Source organism: Anomalospiza imberbis, chromosome 1 (genome assembly GCF_031753505.1).
Source record: "Anomalospiza imberbis isolate Cuckoo-Finch-1a 21T00152 chromosome 1, ASM3175350v1, whole genome shotgun sequence".
In the NCBI taxonomy this organism is placed as follows: domain Eukaryota; kingdom Metazoa; phylum Chordata; class Aves; order Passeriformes; family Viduidae; genus Anomalospiza; species Anomalospiza imberbis.
Genome location: NC_089681.1, coordinates 122,064,424 through 122,079,856, shown reverse-complemented (window position 1 = coordinate 122,079,856; position 15,433 = coordinate 122,064,424). Strand labels below are relative to the sequence as shown.

At 36.5% G+C, this 15,433-nt stretch overlaps 1 protein-coding gene across 18 annotated transcripts in view; it reads left to right on the top strand.

The window, feature by feature from the left end:
• The window catches only part of HDAC9 (histone deacetylase 9), a 460,804-nt gene that overhangs the window by 255,109 nt on the left and 190,262 nt on the right, over window positions 1-15,433 (top strand). For 12 of the 18 annotated variants that reach the window (XM_068209506.1, XM_068209496.1, XM_068209568.1 and 9 more), the window contains 5 exons: window positions 277-392; window positions 6,064-6,186; window positions 7,792-7,839; window positions 8,279-8,489; window positions 8,901-9,118. In XM_068209506.1, coding sequence (XP_068065607.1) covers window positions 277-392; window positions 6,064-6,186; window positions 7,792-7,839; window positions 8,279-8,489; window positions 8,901-9,118 — 716 coding nt within the window. The remainder of the gene's footprint in view (window positions 1-276; window positions 393-6,063; window positions 6,187-7,791; window positions 7,840-8,278; window positions 8,490-8,900; window positions 9,119-15,433) is intronic. The other 6 variants (XM_068209539.1, XM_068209531.1, XM_068209514.1 and 3 more) reach the window with 1 other exon arrangement.

The following is a 15,433-nucleotide window of genomic DNA, read 5'->3' as shown; positions in this document are numbered from 1 at the left end:
CCATCTTTGTGGGAATAATAAATAATAAATACTAAATTCTTCTTATGTGACATAGATCAGAAGGGGAAAGATCAAGAGTATCTTTCCTTCTTAGCTGTAAAAAGAAAACCAAAGAAATGGAAGATGAATCAAGAGTCTTTAATGTAAGTAAATAGTCTAACCAATAGATATTTTTCAACAGCAAAAAAAGCCCTATGCTATAAAGATTGTATAATTAATCAAGATTTTGTGTACCTTTCCAGAGTGAAATTCATGTATGTTTAATCTGTTTTTCAGAATCCTCAGTCAGTAGCAGTTCCCCTGGATCAGGTCCCAGTTCCCCAAGCAATGGTCCGACCAGCAGTACAACAGAAAATGAAACCTCAGTTTTGCCATCTAATATTCAAGCTGAGGTAAGATTCATTACAGTGTAGATAATTAGTCAGGTTTCTAGACTGAAGAGGATGGAAAATTTGACTTGATCATACTCACAAGCAGAGTAATTGGGATACCAGGACACTACAGGCTGACATCACAGTATGTTATATATGTGATATATTTTATGTATGAGATGCATGTTCAGTAGACTCCATGGTAACAAAAGTTCAGGGAAAAGCAGCAGTAGTGCTACTGGAAGAGTGAAGGAAGCTGTGAAAGGAACTTGGTTACAGAATATTACCTTTTGGGATGACCTGAAAGAGGTGCTCAGTGCTCCATGCTGATAAAGAACTCCTGCATACAAAACAGTGCTCTAGGCACTGGTTATCCTAACTCATAACACCGTAGTCCTGGGTTCAGATGAATGCTGAAGTAGATTTCTTCAATCACAGTATTGGAGTTAGATGACTAAATCCTTGTCACATCTCCCTTTTATTTTACTGTATCTCAGTTTCCTTATCAGGGCAGTACTTAACCACCGTAAATGTCATGCCAGAATTCTTGAATACTGGTTTTGTAAAGTGAGATTGTAAACGGAAGGAATCTTAACTACTCCTTATTCTGTTTCATACATACGTGCCTATAACAACAGGAATGCAGATGGTAAATCAGTTGTGATAAACCTCATTGAGCACAGATGACATGCCCAAGTCATGCTTTCCATGGCAATATTGTAAAGGGACAGTAAACTAATTTGACTGAGAGACTCAAATTCCACAATATACTATATCCAGCCTGTACTTACCACAGTTCCTGCTTTGGTGGCAAGGTTTTCTATTAGTTGTTGTTTTATGCTGTTTATGTTAGAAAAATTGCATAAGAAAATATGATTTAACAGAGTTTAAGTTAATGGAGCTATTTCTCCAGGTCAGTGGCAGGACATTCACCTAAAAAAAACCCTGGAATGGGCAGTTCAACCTCCAGCAGTGACTTTTCCCCATAATGAATTAATTGTGTGTGTGAACTATGATCCAGGGGGCAGGTGGGTGACCTCTGCACACTGATTAGTAGCCTCTCTCTGGCCCGTAACCAAAAGGAAAAAAAATTTATTGATGGCTAACATGTGGTCTTGTCTCATAGCCTCCCATATGTGATTGCAAAGAAATTTTAATGATGCAGAGTAAGATTATTAGGATTAGATCAGATCCTAGTTCAGTGGAATTAAGTTGTGTGTTTTACTACTGGGAATGTTTTACATAGAAGTTGGTAAAACGTGGATGTTATTATGTACTGTATGAAATAGGAAATCTTATCTAATTGGATCTCTTATTGACTTGAGGGGTCTACAAAATGGAAGAGCAGTAATATCTCAGACTGATACATGATGCTCATTAATTTGTATGTTACTGTTCCTGGACACTTGCACCATCAGAAATACATATAGGCTGGTCAGGCTGGTGGTCTCTGGGGAGATTTGGAAAGCTCATAACCCAGCAGTTATATTCTGTTTGCTAGTCGAACATCACATTGCATATTATTTGCCACTTCTGTGCCAGACATCAAAAATCATAACCCCAACCTACATTCAAAGATGCTCAAAGCAGCCTAAAACATTCCTTTAGAAGTTGAGCTCTGCATGCTGGCATCAGTCAATTCACTTGGTGAAATGTGCTAAGAAGCTGAAACTACAGACTTCCACTTCTGGATCCAGTTGGGGATTTCTTTACCTCTCTGGTTACTTGACTCTCCGCACTGTGGTCCTGTGGGTTCAAACATTTTCCATAAATCTCAGCTTCAGTGATTCTTATTTCAGTGGGATTTTCTTTGGTAGTTTAACAGCAGCCAAACTCCTACAGATCTCTTTCCTAGTTCAGTGTTAGCCAGCTCTCAAAGGCTATACAGCTAATCAATTTTTAATCTGATTCACAAAGTACAGAAGTTTCTAATAATAAGCTGAGTGTTCCAAAATCACCCAAAATATCACTTGTTTTTCTGTAATCCCGTATGACTCACATGGCTGTTGTTTCATAATCGTCGTTGTGACATTTGCAGTAAGTGTTGTGCTCATATCTGAGTGGGTGGATAGCCGCGGTTTTCATGGCAGCAAATAAAACACTTTTTGCTGGGGAAAAACAGGTTGCTATGACAGAGTCATTTACCAGTAAAACATGAGTCAGTACTGTAATGATTACATTCCAGTGCATGGACAGAATTAGAGCATTATCAGTAATGAAACGGATTTTTAAAATATTTTTACCACATCCATTGGAATATTGAGACTTGTAAGTGGTTTAGTCTCTGGAGCAAACAGTCTGGTGGGTAGACGGTTACAATTTTTTGAATGAGCAAAGGTGCACTGCACATGCTGCAGCTTTGCAGATAATCTTTTACTATCACAGTTCCCTTAATGGTGCTTTCACTACCATTTGTTAAAACACTGGTCTCATTATATGAAACTTGAAAGTTGAACTCAGGATTTTAATTGCACCTTATAAATAAAATCCTGTTTTTATTAGGCACAGTTGTCTCCAGTATCATCAAGGTTCACCGCAGTAGCTATTTGTCTCCTGTAGCATGCCATACTCTTTCAGGTCACCTGCTGTGCCGGGGCTAAATCTTACTTGCCTGAGAAATGCAAGCAGAATTGAGCCCCTGCACAGCATGTCCCTTGAGTTCAGAGGGACAACCTGCTTTAGTCATGTGAAATGATTAATTTTAGGCATTCACGGTCTGGTCAAAAGCCATTGAAGGCAATGGAAAGTTTCCAGTTGGTGTAACTGGGCTTGAGGTCAATTTCTTTCTTCTATTTGTGATTTGGAAAGCAGTATTTCCTAGAATAACACTTGATTATACAGGAGACATAAATTACATATGTGACAGATAAACACATATTTGTTTTGTACAACTCCACAGCCCCATGCTTTTAATACTCAGCTCCTTGAGGTGATCTTTGTTAGAAGCCAGTGGAAAAATGTGTAGGTTTCTGACCAGCTGATGATGTTTGTTTCAAGTGTATGTGAAGTGAGTCTAAATTAATTTTTTCAAAGATCATTCCAAAAGCCTCAAGAAAGACAAGTGTTAAGTAATTGTGAATATTGAAAGCTGTGACAATTAGCTCCACAATTGACAAGTATTAAAGTTAAACCATTCTGTCTTCTCTTAATCTATACATGTGCATATAAACATGCACATGTAGGTGTTCCTGCCTCTCAGCAGGTCGCACAGCACAACCAAAGCTCATGATTACTTGATGATCAGCATGCACTGTTACCCTGAGTTCTTGTACTCTATTTTAAGAAAGAGGATAACTCTGTTGACAGGCTATTTTAAGCATCAGTAAGCAGGATCTATGGACCCAAGGAGTGCACATTGCTCTTTGGGGCAATTTAGGTGCCACTCCAAACCCCCGTGACTGCATGTAGGATGAGAACAGGCTTAGCTGTTGTGCTACTAAATGACTCTCTTGGCAGCTCCTGCATGTGCCACCATTGCAAGATGTTGTTGATCATGTAAAAAGAAAAGCTGCAGCAGGGATCACAAATTTATGCCTCTGGAGGACCCTGCTTGAGCAGGGTGGTTGGATAAGATAACATCCAGAGGTCCCTTCAAACCTTACCCATTCTGGGATTCTGTGATGCACAGAGGACCCTAATTTATGCAGGTAGACTACTACATTTTTTTGGAAGATGAGGTTAAACTGATGCTTAGGATAATATTACCTGAAAATATTTTAAAAGATCAAACACTTACCCAAATGAAAATGACAGGTTATTATCAGTATTAGAAATTAAAGTTAGATGCTTTTACTAATAAATGCCTATGTTTTCTACATTAAACTGTTTTGGTAAATAACATCACTGCTTCTGCCTGATGAAACAATCATGCCTGACCTTAGTGTGGTAGTGTGTTTTACTGCTATACACTCTGTCACTGTTATTTTTATTAATTCAGATCTTAGAAGATAATAGTGGCATACCAAAAACCAAATATTAAACATAAATCTTTCAAGAGGCTTTGTATCGATGCTGCAGTTGCTACAAATTTGATTATATCCTAGGAGGCACATTAGAGTGTCCATTTTCCACTTAAATATTTGTAGAGTGCCTCCATAATATCTCCACAGTCTTGATTCTAAATCTATACTTGGATTCATGGTCAAAGGTGGATGTTATCAAGGCAAGGCACTGTTAGCCAGGAATTAATGTAATATACAAGTGGAGCTTCTTTGTTTCCTATGCTATCTGTTGACATTCCCTAGGTACCAAAAGAAAATTACAGGGATAGTCTTCTACTGTTATTGTCTCAGTGATAGGTCGTATCTCCAAACAAACTGTTTGAGGAAGGTTATGTTTTGGAATAACATCCTGTGTTTTTGTGCTTAACCACTTTTCATTGATGGTCTGAAGTTGCATTGTATTAGCACGAAGTATTTTACAGAGTTAATTGATATTCCAGGTTTGTCCGGGGGAAAATCTACAGCTCCCCACAACATGCTTGACAAGTTATTATATTTACTTTAGTCAAAGCCCGAGTGTGCAGTATCCCTCTTGGAGGTGGTCTATTATTGGAGTCCCATATGCTTTTTGTTTGGGAAGAAAGCAGTCACTGTGTCATACTGTTACACAGGGTATTCTTTTTCAAGGATGTTGTTCCCTTGGGGACCATATCATGCCAGAGTTCCTAAGTCTAATAAGACCTTTGTAGCTCTCACTGAGTCAAAGTTTTGGGAGGGAAGCAAGAGTTAAACAGAAAATATAATTCAAGCAACTATACGAGACCACATGTTGAAAAATATCACTGTTCAAGCAGAAAGGCAAAGGCTTCAAAAAGATTCCTGATGTGGTAATCTTTTTCTTTTTCTTCCCAATTAATCTATGGAAATAAAAAGGTTGATCTTTGTAGAATGTCTGGTTTTATTTCAAAGTAATTAAAAATATATCAGCAGTTCCATGTCCTTGAAAACCATATCACCAGTCTTCCAAAGAAGTGTTAACTATTTTAACTTGAATGGATTAGGAAAGCTGTGGGGAGCATCTCATTATCAAAGAATGACAGGATGCTGGTTTTGTGTATATATGCAGACAGAGACAGAGAGAGATAGTCTATTATTTTAGAGAGATAGTCTATTATTTTAAATGGCAGATGCCTTACTTTCTACACAGAATTTTCATGTTAATGGAAGTAAATAATGTGCCTGAAACATATCCATATCATAATCTGGCTAACAAAACCACATTTTGTACCTTACATCTAAAGTCATAACAACTGTGGTAAAGGTTTATTACATCCATATTCCTGATTCAGCTGGATATAATCCTGAATTCACTGGATAAATTCCCACTGAGTTTGTTGGAGTGACTGTCCAGTTGATGAGAAGGACTGATGTTGAGTTGATGAGAAGAAATGATGTTGAGTTGATGAGAAGTTGATAAGATGATCTAGGAATCCTCAAGATTTCAGCTTTCCATGGAAATTTGATTTACTAACCAAGGAATAATCCCAGGCACATATCAGCTGTTTTCTTAAGAAAAGAACTATCAACAGTGTTTTCAGAGGGACAGTAATTTTCCATATCTGGAACTCCATTGGGTTGCAAACCAATGACTGGCACATAATTGACTTTCTGTTTACTGGGATAAAAGCATAAAATAACCAAGGTAAAAAAGTTTGGAGATTAAGTTTCGTTGGTTTTCCCCTTTATTCCAGCACCTGGTTTCCCAGCAACGCCTTTTGATACAGGATGAATCAGTGAACTTGTTGAGTCTGTACACATCCCCTTCTCTGCCCAATATTACCTTAGGACTTCCAGCAATACAACCTCAAATCAGTGTAAGTGACCAGTCTCAAGCCTGCCTGCATACATTTGCTTCCAGAAAACCTACTTTCTGATTGTTCTCTTTATATTTTTAGCATTTTGGTACACAAGCAATTCAGAGTAGGAACCAGACCTCTCTATGCATTGGGCACAACTTGAAAGCAATGTTCATTCTTGATCTCAAATAAACAAGTGCCAATGTGGGTCTTAGCTAAGTACGGGTCACATGCATTGCATTTATGCCAGATAACAGATTTCAGATGTGGCAAGAAGTATATAAGGAGATTATTTAGTAAAATTTTAAATTATATGATAATTTCTACCTTTAACTTTTTTATGAGATTCCAGCAATGACCTAAACTGAGCTGGAACATTGTAGGAAAATAATGTGATATTCCTCTAGCTCAGTAAAATACCCGAACATTTTGCTACTTTCAAAATTTACAGCAGGTAAAAATTTCCTTGCTTTCCAACAACAACAACAAAAACAGAGTAAAAATACTGATATGTGGCAGTTCTATACAACAGTGTGGGAGGTGGTAACTTCTATGAAGAAATCAGGTGTTGTAAGCACAGGTTTCAGTGGAGGTAAAAAAAATTAAATCTTTACAATCCACAGTGGTTTGTAATAATTCTACTTAGTTGCAGTGTTAAATGTAGTTTCAAGTCAAAGTTCCATGTTATTTTATAGCTATTTCAATACATTTACTGTTCTTAGCAGTAATATACTGCTGCAATCTAACATTTTAACATCAGGTACAGAACATTGCAAAGAAAACTATGAAAGCCTGAAATCAGTTCTCTAGAAATATTAGCAAATTATTGTTTTTGATGTATGGAAAAATTGAACATCATGAAAAGTAATACTTACTTTCTCCGAGGATATCATCAAAATTTTCTTAGCTATTTCACAGAAATATAACTAGCTTCAACTAGCTTCAAAGTAAATTTATAACATTAAAAAGAAATGAAAATATGTTTCATTTGCTCTCTCAAATCTTATAAGCTTTTGATGTGGCCAACTAGCACCAAATGTTACTTTTGGCATTAGAAAAAACAAAGGGATTGATTTATACAAGTAATGTTTATTTCTGTTACTAGAATAAGCAGTTGCAAATTGAATGTAAAGCTTACTTTGGTGTTTGTTTTTCAGGGGAGTGAGATAGCAGTGTGAAGTAAGCATACACCAAAAAAAAAAAAATTACTGAAAACCTTATTTTAGAATTTAATGGAATTCGTATTAGCAGAGATACTGTTTTTACTATGACTTGCCATAAGTGGTTATCCGCGAGCCTCAACGTGCATATTTCTGTTAGGTTATTATTCTTGATGTAAGAATTGTTATTCTGCTTGAACTACAGCTTCAAGTTGGTTGTTTTGTTTTTTTGTTTTTTTGTTTTTTTTAAGGCAAAAAACAAAGTAATATAAAGTACATTTGCAATGATGAAGGGCCAAAACTTCCAAAAGCTTTAAATCAATAACTGTGCAATTTATAAGGCACATAAGGCACTTCAAAATGCCACACACATAAAACAGTTCTTGATGATTCTGTAGATGAGAGTTTAATTGTACAAGTTTGCTTTGCAAAGGGTGAAACTTACATTTGTGCTGTCCTTCAGGGAGTCAGGGAGTGCTCCAGGAAAAGTAATAGCTTCCCACTACTACAGGTAACTATTTTGTTTTGCTGATCGGCTTGCTGTGTGATGGAAAGTTACTTGAAAAACCAAGCCTTGCCTATTTCAAACTCAATGCAAACTATTTCCTCTGATCCTCTAGTTTCCTGTGCAGGAGGCTGTGCAAAGGCCTTTAGGATTTTTAAGGATAGGTCCCATCCTTGCATTAATAATGTTCTAACTAGTAATTCCTCATGCTTTGGCTTTTATTGCTGATTTTTTTTTCAACTGGTTTCAGTACTCAGTTTCTCACAGTGTTACATTTAACTGGCATGTTCTTCCTTTTTATCTCATGGTCAAAGTATAAGTTAGGGATGTTAAACTTTTCTTCTGTATGTGTTCATGAAGATATAAGACCATCTAACCAAGCAGAGGTATAAATGACCATTTACTTTTCTGAAAAGCAGTTATCAATGCTGTTGTTCTTTGCCAGGCTTCGTCGTCATTCAAAGAAAAGCAGAAGGGGGAGACCCCATCACTTAGACAAGGAGTGGCCTTGGCTGGACAGTATGGAGGAAACATTCCTCCATCATCAACTCATCCTCACATTGCTTTGGAAGGAAAGCCAAACAGCAGCCACCAAGCTCTCTTGCAGCATCTGTTACTGAAAGAACAAATGAGACAGCAAAAACTCCTTGTGACTGGTAATGATCAAAGCTCCAGCAATACTTATTTAAGATTTTTTTAATGACATTTGTGTTGGATTTAAACTAAATGCGGTAATACAAATACCATACATCCTAACTCTTGGGAAAAGTGGAAGGGTGGAAGAAAAAAGGGCAGCATCTTTGTTTTCCCTTTTAGTGAATCTGTTCCAGTCTGTTAGCCTGAGAGAATTCAATGATTACAGAAAAGAGAAAATGATTACTTCATCACATTCTTTTGCAGCAGCTGAACTTCCCAGCATGGCAAGGCACGTGATGCACATCCCACTGCATCAGTGCAGATGCAGAGTTCTGCAATACACACCCCTCTTCTTACTGACAGCTTTCTTTCCTGTTAGAACTATTAGTTTGTTGTTTTTCACAGGGGAGTGAAATGTCCCTGTTTTGCAGGAGCGGTTCCTCTTCATCCACAGTCTCCTTTAGCAGCAAAGGAGAGAGTCTCACCTGGCATAAGAGCTGCCCACAAACTGCCTCGTCACAGGCCACTGAACAGAACCCAGTCAGCTCCTCTTCCTCAGAGTACTTTGGCCCAGCTGGTCATCCAGCAGCAACATCAGCAATTTTTGGAGAAGCAGAAGCAGTACCAGCAGCAGATCCACATGAATAAGGTGAGTTCTCAAAGTAAAGAATTTCCAATAAATTTAAAGGTGAAAACAAACAACGAAGATTAGGTATTGGTGCCATGTCATCACGGACAATAGAGAGGCACTTGCAGGAGTATCGTTTTTTGGTAATGCATAGTTGATGTATACATTTCTATGGATCTTAATTTTAAGGTTCTGAAATAGGCTACAGTTCAACAAAAGAGAGTTGCTTACAGTTTTACCTGACAGGTGTTTTCCTGTTGAATGGTAAATTATGTCTTAAAAATTGATGTGTACTTCTGAGCTGCAGCAATGACTCCACTTGCTGCTTTTGAATTGTATTGAAACTTACTGTGGACCAGAATGTTGCATAAATAGGTAACTCATTTGAACTCAGATCAGCTTATTAAATGGATGGGTTTATATATGAAGCTTACTAAACATCTGGACAAACTTTAATCAGTGTTTATCAAACTGACTTTTCTCTGTGAGTAACATGGAAGTTTGTTACCTGTATGGTGATATAAAATGACCATATAAGGAGAAAGAGAAAAATGTCTCGTTGCTGGTATGTGGTAGATGCTACCACACTGGTATGTGACACAGAGTTAAATCATGTAGTACAAATTCCCGCTACAGTAACACCTTATTCTGAGCAGGGGCAAGGGAACAATGAAAAGAGACCATCCATTTATAAAAAAAGAACAGATTCTAAATAGATTTATCAGGAAGCTATACTTTTACAACAAAATCAAGTTGCTACCTGCTCTGATATTAATATATACAAGTAATTGCATGTTTTAATTTGGAGAACATTTTTCTGCACTTAGCACACAGCTTTCCACAAGTTGTATTCTGAGGCTACACTAGTATTACAAAGATATTAATTGCACTTCTTTAGCTGTCTTCTTTTGTTTTAGTGTTATTCAATAACTATATATAAGAGGCAATGTCAAAGAAGAAAAGATGAAAAGTGGATGTTGAGTTCTTGTACCTAAGGGGAAAAAAAAAATCAATCCACTTTACTTACTGGGTGAATTTCCCAGGGGTTACTGATTCTTTGGAATCTACTAAGAATTCCCAACAAAATTAGAAACAAACCTAGAGTTTAAGTACATACTTTGTACAGTGGTTTGGTTATTAAATCTTGTCTTAATTAGGAAAAATGAAGACCAGAAAACTTCAAAGTTCAGAGCTGATCCTTGCATGTTAACCCCTCTCAGCCTGGGTGTTTTGATTACTCAACTAGGACTCCAGTTGGCTTTTCTTTGAGTATGCATTCCATATGTTTAATCAAGATGGCATATGCATATCTCATAGCCTCAGGTTTTGAAAATATTTCACCTTCCCTCAATTGTCTAAAAAGACTTTTTAACTGCTAAAGTACTGAGTCTTCATACTACAAACCCATCAATTCATGCATTCTTCACAAAGCAAAGAACCCCACTGATGTGTTTTTCTTAGTTAATATGGTTATTGATATAAATTCTACCATGGCATTTGGGGTATATGATGTGGCATTATGAGCATTTGTCCTCAGCATGAAAATTAAACTTGAAGCACATAGCTATATATTTCTAGTCATGTAGGACTAGGAATGCATTGCATCTTACCAGAGATAGATGGGATAAGGAAGGAAAAAGATTGGAGCTGGTTTGTGATAATGCTTGTTTCAGTAAAAATTTTTGTTTCAGTTGAACTACAGTGAAAATACACGCTAATGAGAATACTTCCTTCTCATACTTGAAATATGCCTTCATTCTCACATGGTTCTTTGCGATGGAGAGACAAAACTGGTGAATCTAGCTGTTATTCTGTACAGTATAGTCCATATACATATACATATGTGCATATACATATGCAGAGAGTGGAAATTTAAGTCTATCCTAGGGCCTCTCTCTCCCTTGAACGTCCATAACCTACTTTTCCCCAAGAGCTTCTCAGTCTCCTTTACTCCTACTCCCAGAGCAACCAGGCTTCTTTGGGAGCACAGTAACTCCTCAGAGCAGCAAATGCCTGAGGAGGAATGAGGTCATGTTGCAGCCAGAGAAGCACTGTGTTTTCTGAGGATGTATGTGTTTTATCAGACTTTAAAGTTTGCAGCATCTAGATTCATCTCCATGCTCAGAAGAACCATTTTGAAGAATAGTACTGAAAAATGTCAGTGCTCTAACCATGTGTCTGTCCTCTGCAAGGACACAAAAAAGCCAGGGGGTTTCCTTAGGTACTTGCAGAACCTGAATTTAATAAAGTGGAATTTAAGGGTAGCCAATAGACAAGAGAGTAAAAAAAAAAAGATCATATCATGGGGTAGCTTTTAAATAGTGAATTTAAAGGTATCTTCTTTAACCTTTTAGCTAAATTTCAGATTGAACTCCTGTGACTGTATAAGATTTTTGATGTCTGCTAAAGTGGTAGAATATACTTTGTTCAGTCTTAAAACTTGCCTCTGTTCACAGTAAAAGTTATTTTTTCATTACATAATTTGCACAGGTTTACAATCAAATTCTGCAAAGCAGAATTATAGTTTTTTGAAATTTTGAACAGTAGATATTCTAGACCAGATAGGAAAGCAACTAAATATTTTATTTCTTAGGATAAATCTGGGCATGTATCAAGTGAATACATGAACTTGGTTTTTCTGTTGTTCTGTCCTTTACTCTTCTATTCATGGGATGTATAATGAAATCTGCACAGAGTTATAAGTCCTGCCTTTTCAGTCATGGAAAATACATATAGTATTTCTTTAATAAGGAATAATCAAAGACCCTAAAAGTTTTGGTAATAAAAGACCAGAACCACTTTAAACTGTTAAGACATGAAATGCTAGTTGACCAAGATCTTAAAGCAAATTAATATCTTCTTTTTTGTTTTCTATTTCCCTTAACATTTTATTTCTTATGTTTAAGTCTTCAAGTCCTTAAGTCTTTAGTATTCAACTGAACCCACAATTTGAGTGTTTGCCCTGAGCTAAGATGACAGGGCATGTGTCAGCACACCCTGATGACTGGTTTTGGACTGATCTCTTTGGCTGACTTATAGGTATAACAACAAAAAAGAGAAGAGAACCACATTTTTCTCACCCCGTTATTCTTGTATTTATCTTGTATTAAAAAAAAAAAAAAAAACTTTTTTTTTTTTAATTTGGTGAGGAAAAAATATACTTCAGCAGCAAGCCAGTGCTGCTTTGAGGGTGATAACAAGCAAAATCTAACATAGGTCAGAGGTAAAGGATTCCCCTGGATCATTTACATTCTGAAAAGAAACAAATCATTGCCAAAAGGCTTGCCTCTGTCCTTACTAGCAAAGAGGAGATCCCCTATGGATTATTTCTGGTCAGCTGTCAGATGCCTGGCTTTTGATGTGGGAAATGGTATATGTCTCCACTGAAGTCTGACATTTATACCTGTGGGATCTAGTACACTGACCTTCTGAAAAAAATTCTGCAAATGTTGACATCTCTTCCAAAAGTAGGTAAAAAGCCTTGTCCCAGAATTAATAATGAATGTGAAGTAACCTGAACTCAGCTTGTCTTAGGGAAGACCAGCTTTGCCATTGTCAGGTTTAATATACTTCTGTCCAAATGACAGCTTATTTCCTCATAACGCCCTTTGATCACCATTGCAGATCTTCATTTTGCTCAATAAAGGGAGACCAAAGTCCAAAGCCCCCAGTTAAAATTAGTGCAATTGGATACCAAAAGACCACTGCTACAATAAAAAACTTAAAATCTTGATATTACTGTGTATATCTCTATCTAGAAAGCTTTGACCCAGCCACTTGCAGAAAAAAATGAAGGTTTTGATTTAACTAATCTAAATGCAAAGCCCCTAGCAGAAGTCTGTGTTCAAGAAAATCTCAGAAATCATAATGTGAAGAATACATGAACAAAGCTATCTGTCTCAAGAAGTTATTTTTACCATGTATGATGAATAAGGCCTGCCACTACTGAAGCTGAAGTCTTCACTGGGTGCGAAATTTTATTTGATCAATGCAGGAGCCCTATTTGTGTTCTTAAGTTGTGTATTCACAGCATTTTGGCAATTTGTTCTCCGTGGTAAAATTCTCTGTGTTTGATAAGTAAAGGGTTCTAAAGTATGGTTCTAAAGTATGTGTGCTCTAAAGTATGGGAGGTATATGGATAATGTTATGGCATATAAAAGAAGCACCTGAATTTCAGTTTTCATTCTAGGATGTCAGTTGGAAAGCCTGTGAGGTAAAAAAATATATAGGAAATGAATATTTATTAGTACTTGGATGGTGTTCTCAGTTTACCAATATCTCTTAAAAAAAGATGAAAAATAATACAGAAATGTATGTTGACAGAAAAATAGAACTTATTATTATTTATTGCCAGTAGGAATATTGAAAAGATACAGTTAACTCCAGATTAATCATTCACTACTCTAAATGATGTTTTATGGGATGTGGAAGACCAGGTTCAGCAGCAGTATATCAATCTACCTTCATTAAACATATTATACTGAGGTTTTTGCTTTGCAGCTTACAAATCTGACTAGCATCTTCTGTAGGTGAGAGATAATCTTTCAAATATTGCTAATAGCAGGGGATTATTTGGGCAAAAACTAAAAGAAACTGTTGTCTGTTTGAAACTGGAAATTTTCTCCTTTATTGAGAACTAATGTTTAAGCCATAACGGAGAAGAATTATTTTGAAAGATAAGTACATGCCTTAGAAATATTGGTACTACGTGAGTATCAGAGGCAGCAGGAAGAAGGAGCCAAGTTGTTTTCAGTGCAGCTAACAGTGTATGTACAACACACATAGCTGGTAATCTGACTGCCATAGGGGAGAAGGGGAAAAAGTGTTCTGTAAGAATATATATGAGTTCTTAGAAATTACTGCCATGTACTTAAAATGAACAATTAATCACGGATGGAAACATGTTAGTTGGCTGCTGCAGGACTTAGTGATTTTGTCTCTTTGTAAAGACATCTTATTTAAAACATTGTATTTTATAATAATTTATAATTTCAAAGGAGAAAATGATGGAGGCTGCAGCTGAAGGACCTATTAAACGGTCTATTGCAGTGTCCAGATTATTTAGTCTTCCATTTTTCTGTACAACCAAAAAGGTTAGGATATGTTTGATGTCTTTTCCTTTGATTAGACTCTTGCAGTTGCACAATGGAGTTGATATCTGTAAATATTTCCTCTCCTGCTGATACTATTTACTTGACTCATGCATATCCCTTATAGCTTAATTTCCTGAAGATAAAAGCAAAAAATATAAAGGTTATATTAGCATGAAGACATTTTTTTAGTGACCACTTAAATTGGAATAGGTGATATCAGTAAAGTATGCTGATAAAGTATAACCAATATGTGCAACCCTTACTTTATTAGGGAAATAAACTATGGTTTTGTTATTATCTTTAAACATAATCCCACTAAAACTCAGATTAAGCAATCACTTTTTCAAAATAAAATTAGATGCATTAAAATTAGGAAAAATTGCTCCATGTAGCTACAGATAAAGTCAGAAAAAAAATGGTAAGTGGGGGTTTAAAGAGAAAGATTTAAACATTGAGTGTGAGCAGAAGCATCCAGCTGTGCAATGAAAGGACCTGAGCAGCATTTCATTCAGAACATTTTCTGCTGTGTAACCCATCTTTAGATAGAGAAGATAGAAGTACTGACTCTAAACTGCTATCTTCACGTTTCCAGATACAGTACTACCACTAGGAGATATAATTTGAGATGTTTCTGATTTAGGAGAAATGTCCAGTAATTTTACTAGTATAATTACTAGAATAGGATGGGGCCGAGCTGTCTTTAAAAAAAATTGAACAAATAAGAAAGCATTGTGGTGATAGAGAGAAGCAGTCAGCTGTGGCTTAGCAGTCTGAGCAATAGAAGGGGTTTTCAGATTTTGGGTCATGTCCTCCCCATTCCATCCATGCAATTTGATCATGCTCCATCATATAAGAAGGCATGACTCTAATGCCTCATAGCCCCTTGCCTGAGGCTTAGTTAAAATCACAGTGGAAAGGGTGTTTTTAATAAAATTTTTTGTAAAGAAGGTAATATAAATGCACTTTTTAAACTCTACTGAGTAAATATATAAAGACTTTAATTTCACAGAGTTTTAGAAAATGTAATTTGCTTATCTCCTCCTGTTGCTTAAATCTGGAGCAAATCACCTGCTGAGTTCCACAGCATGGCAGAAGGGTCCAAAACATGAACACAGCAAATTGAAATGCACACAAATTCCACTCTAAGTCTCTGCAGCCCACTTACGTGTGCTTGTTCTCTTCATTGATTGCATGCAAGAAGTGTCTGAAGCTGATCCATTTATAGATTCTATACTGCAGTCTA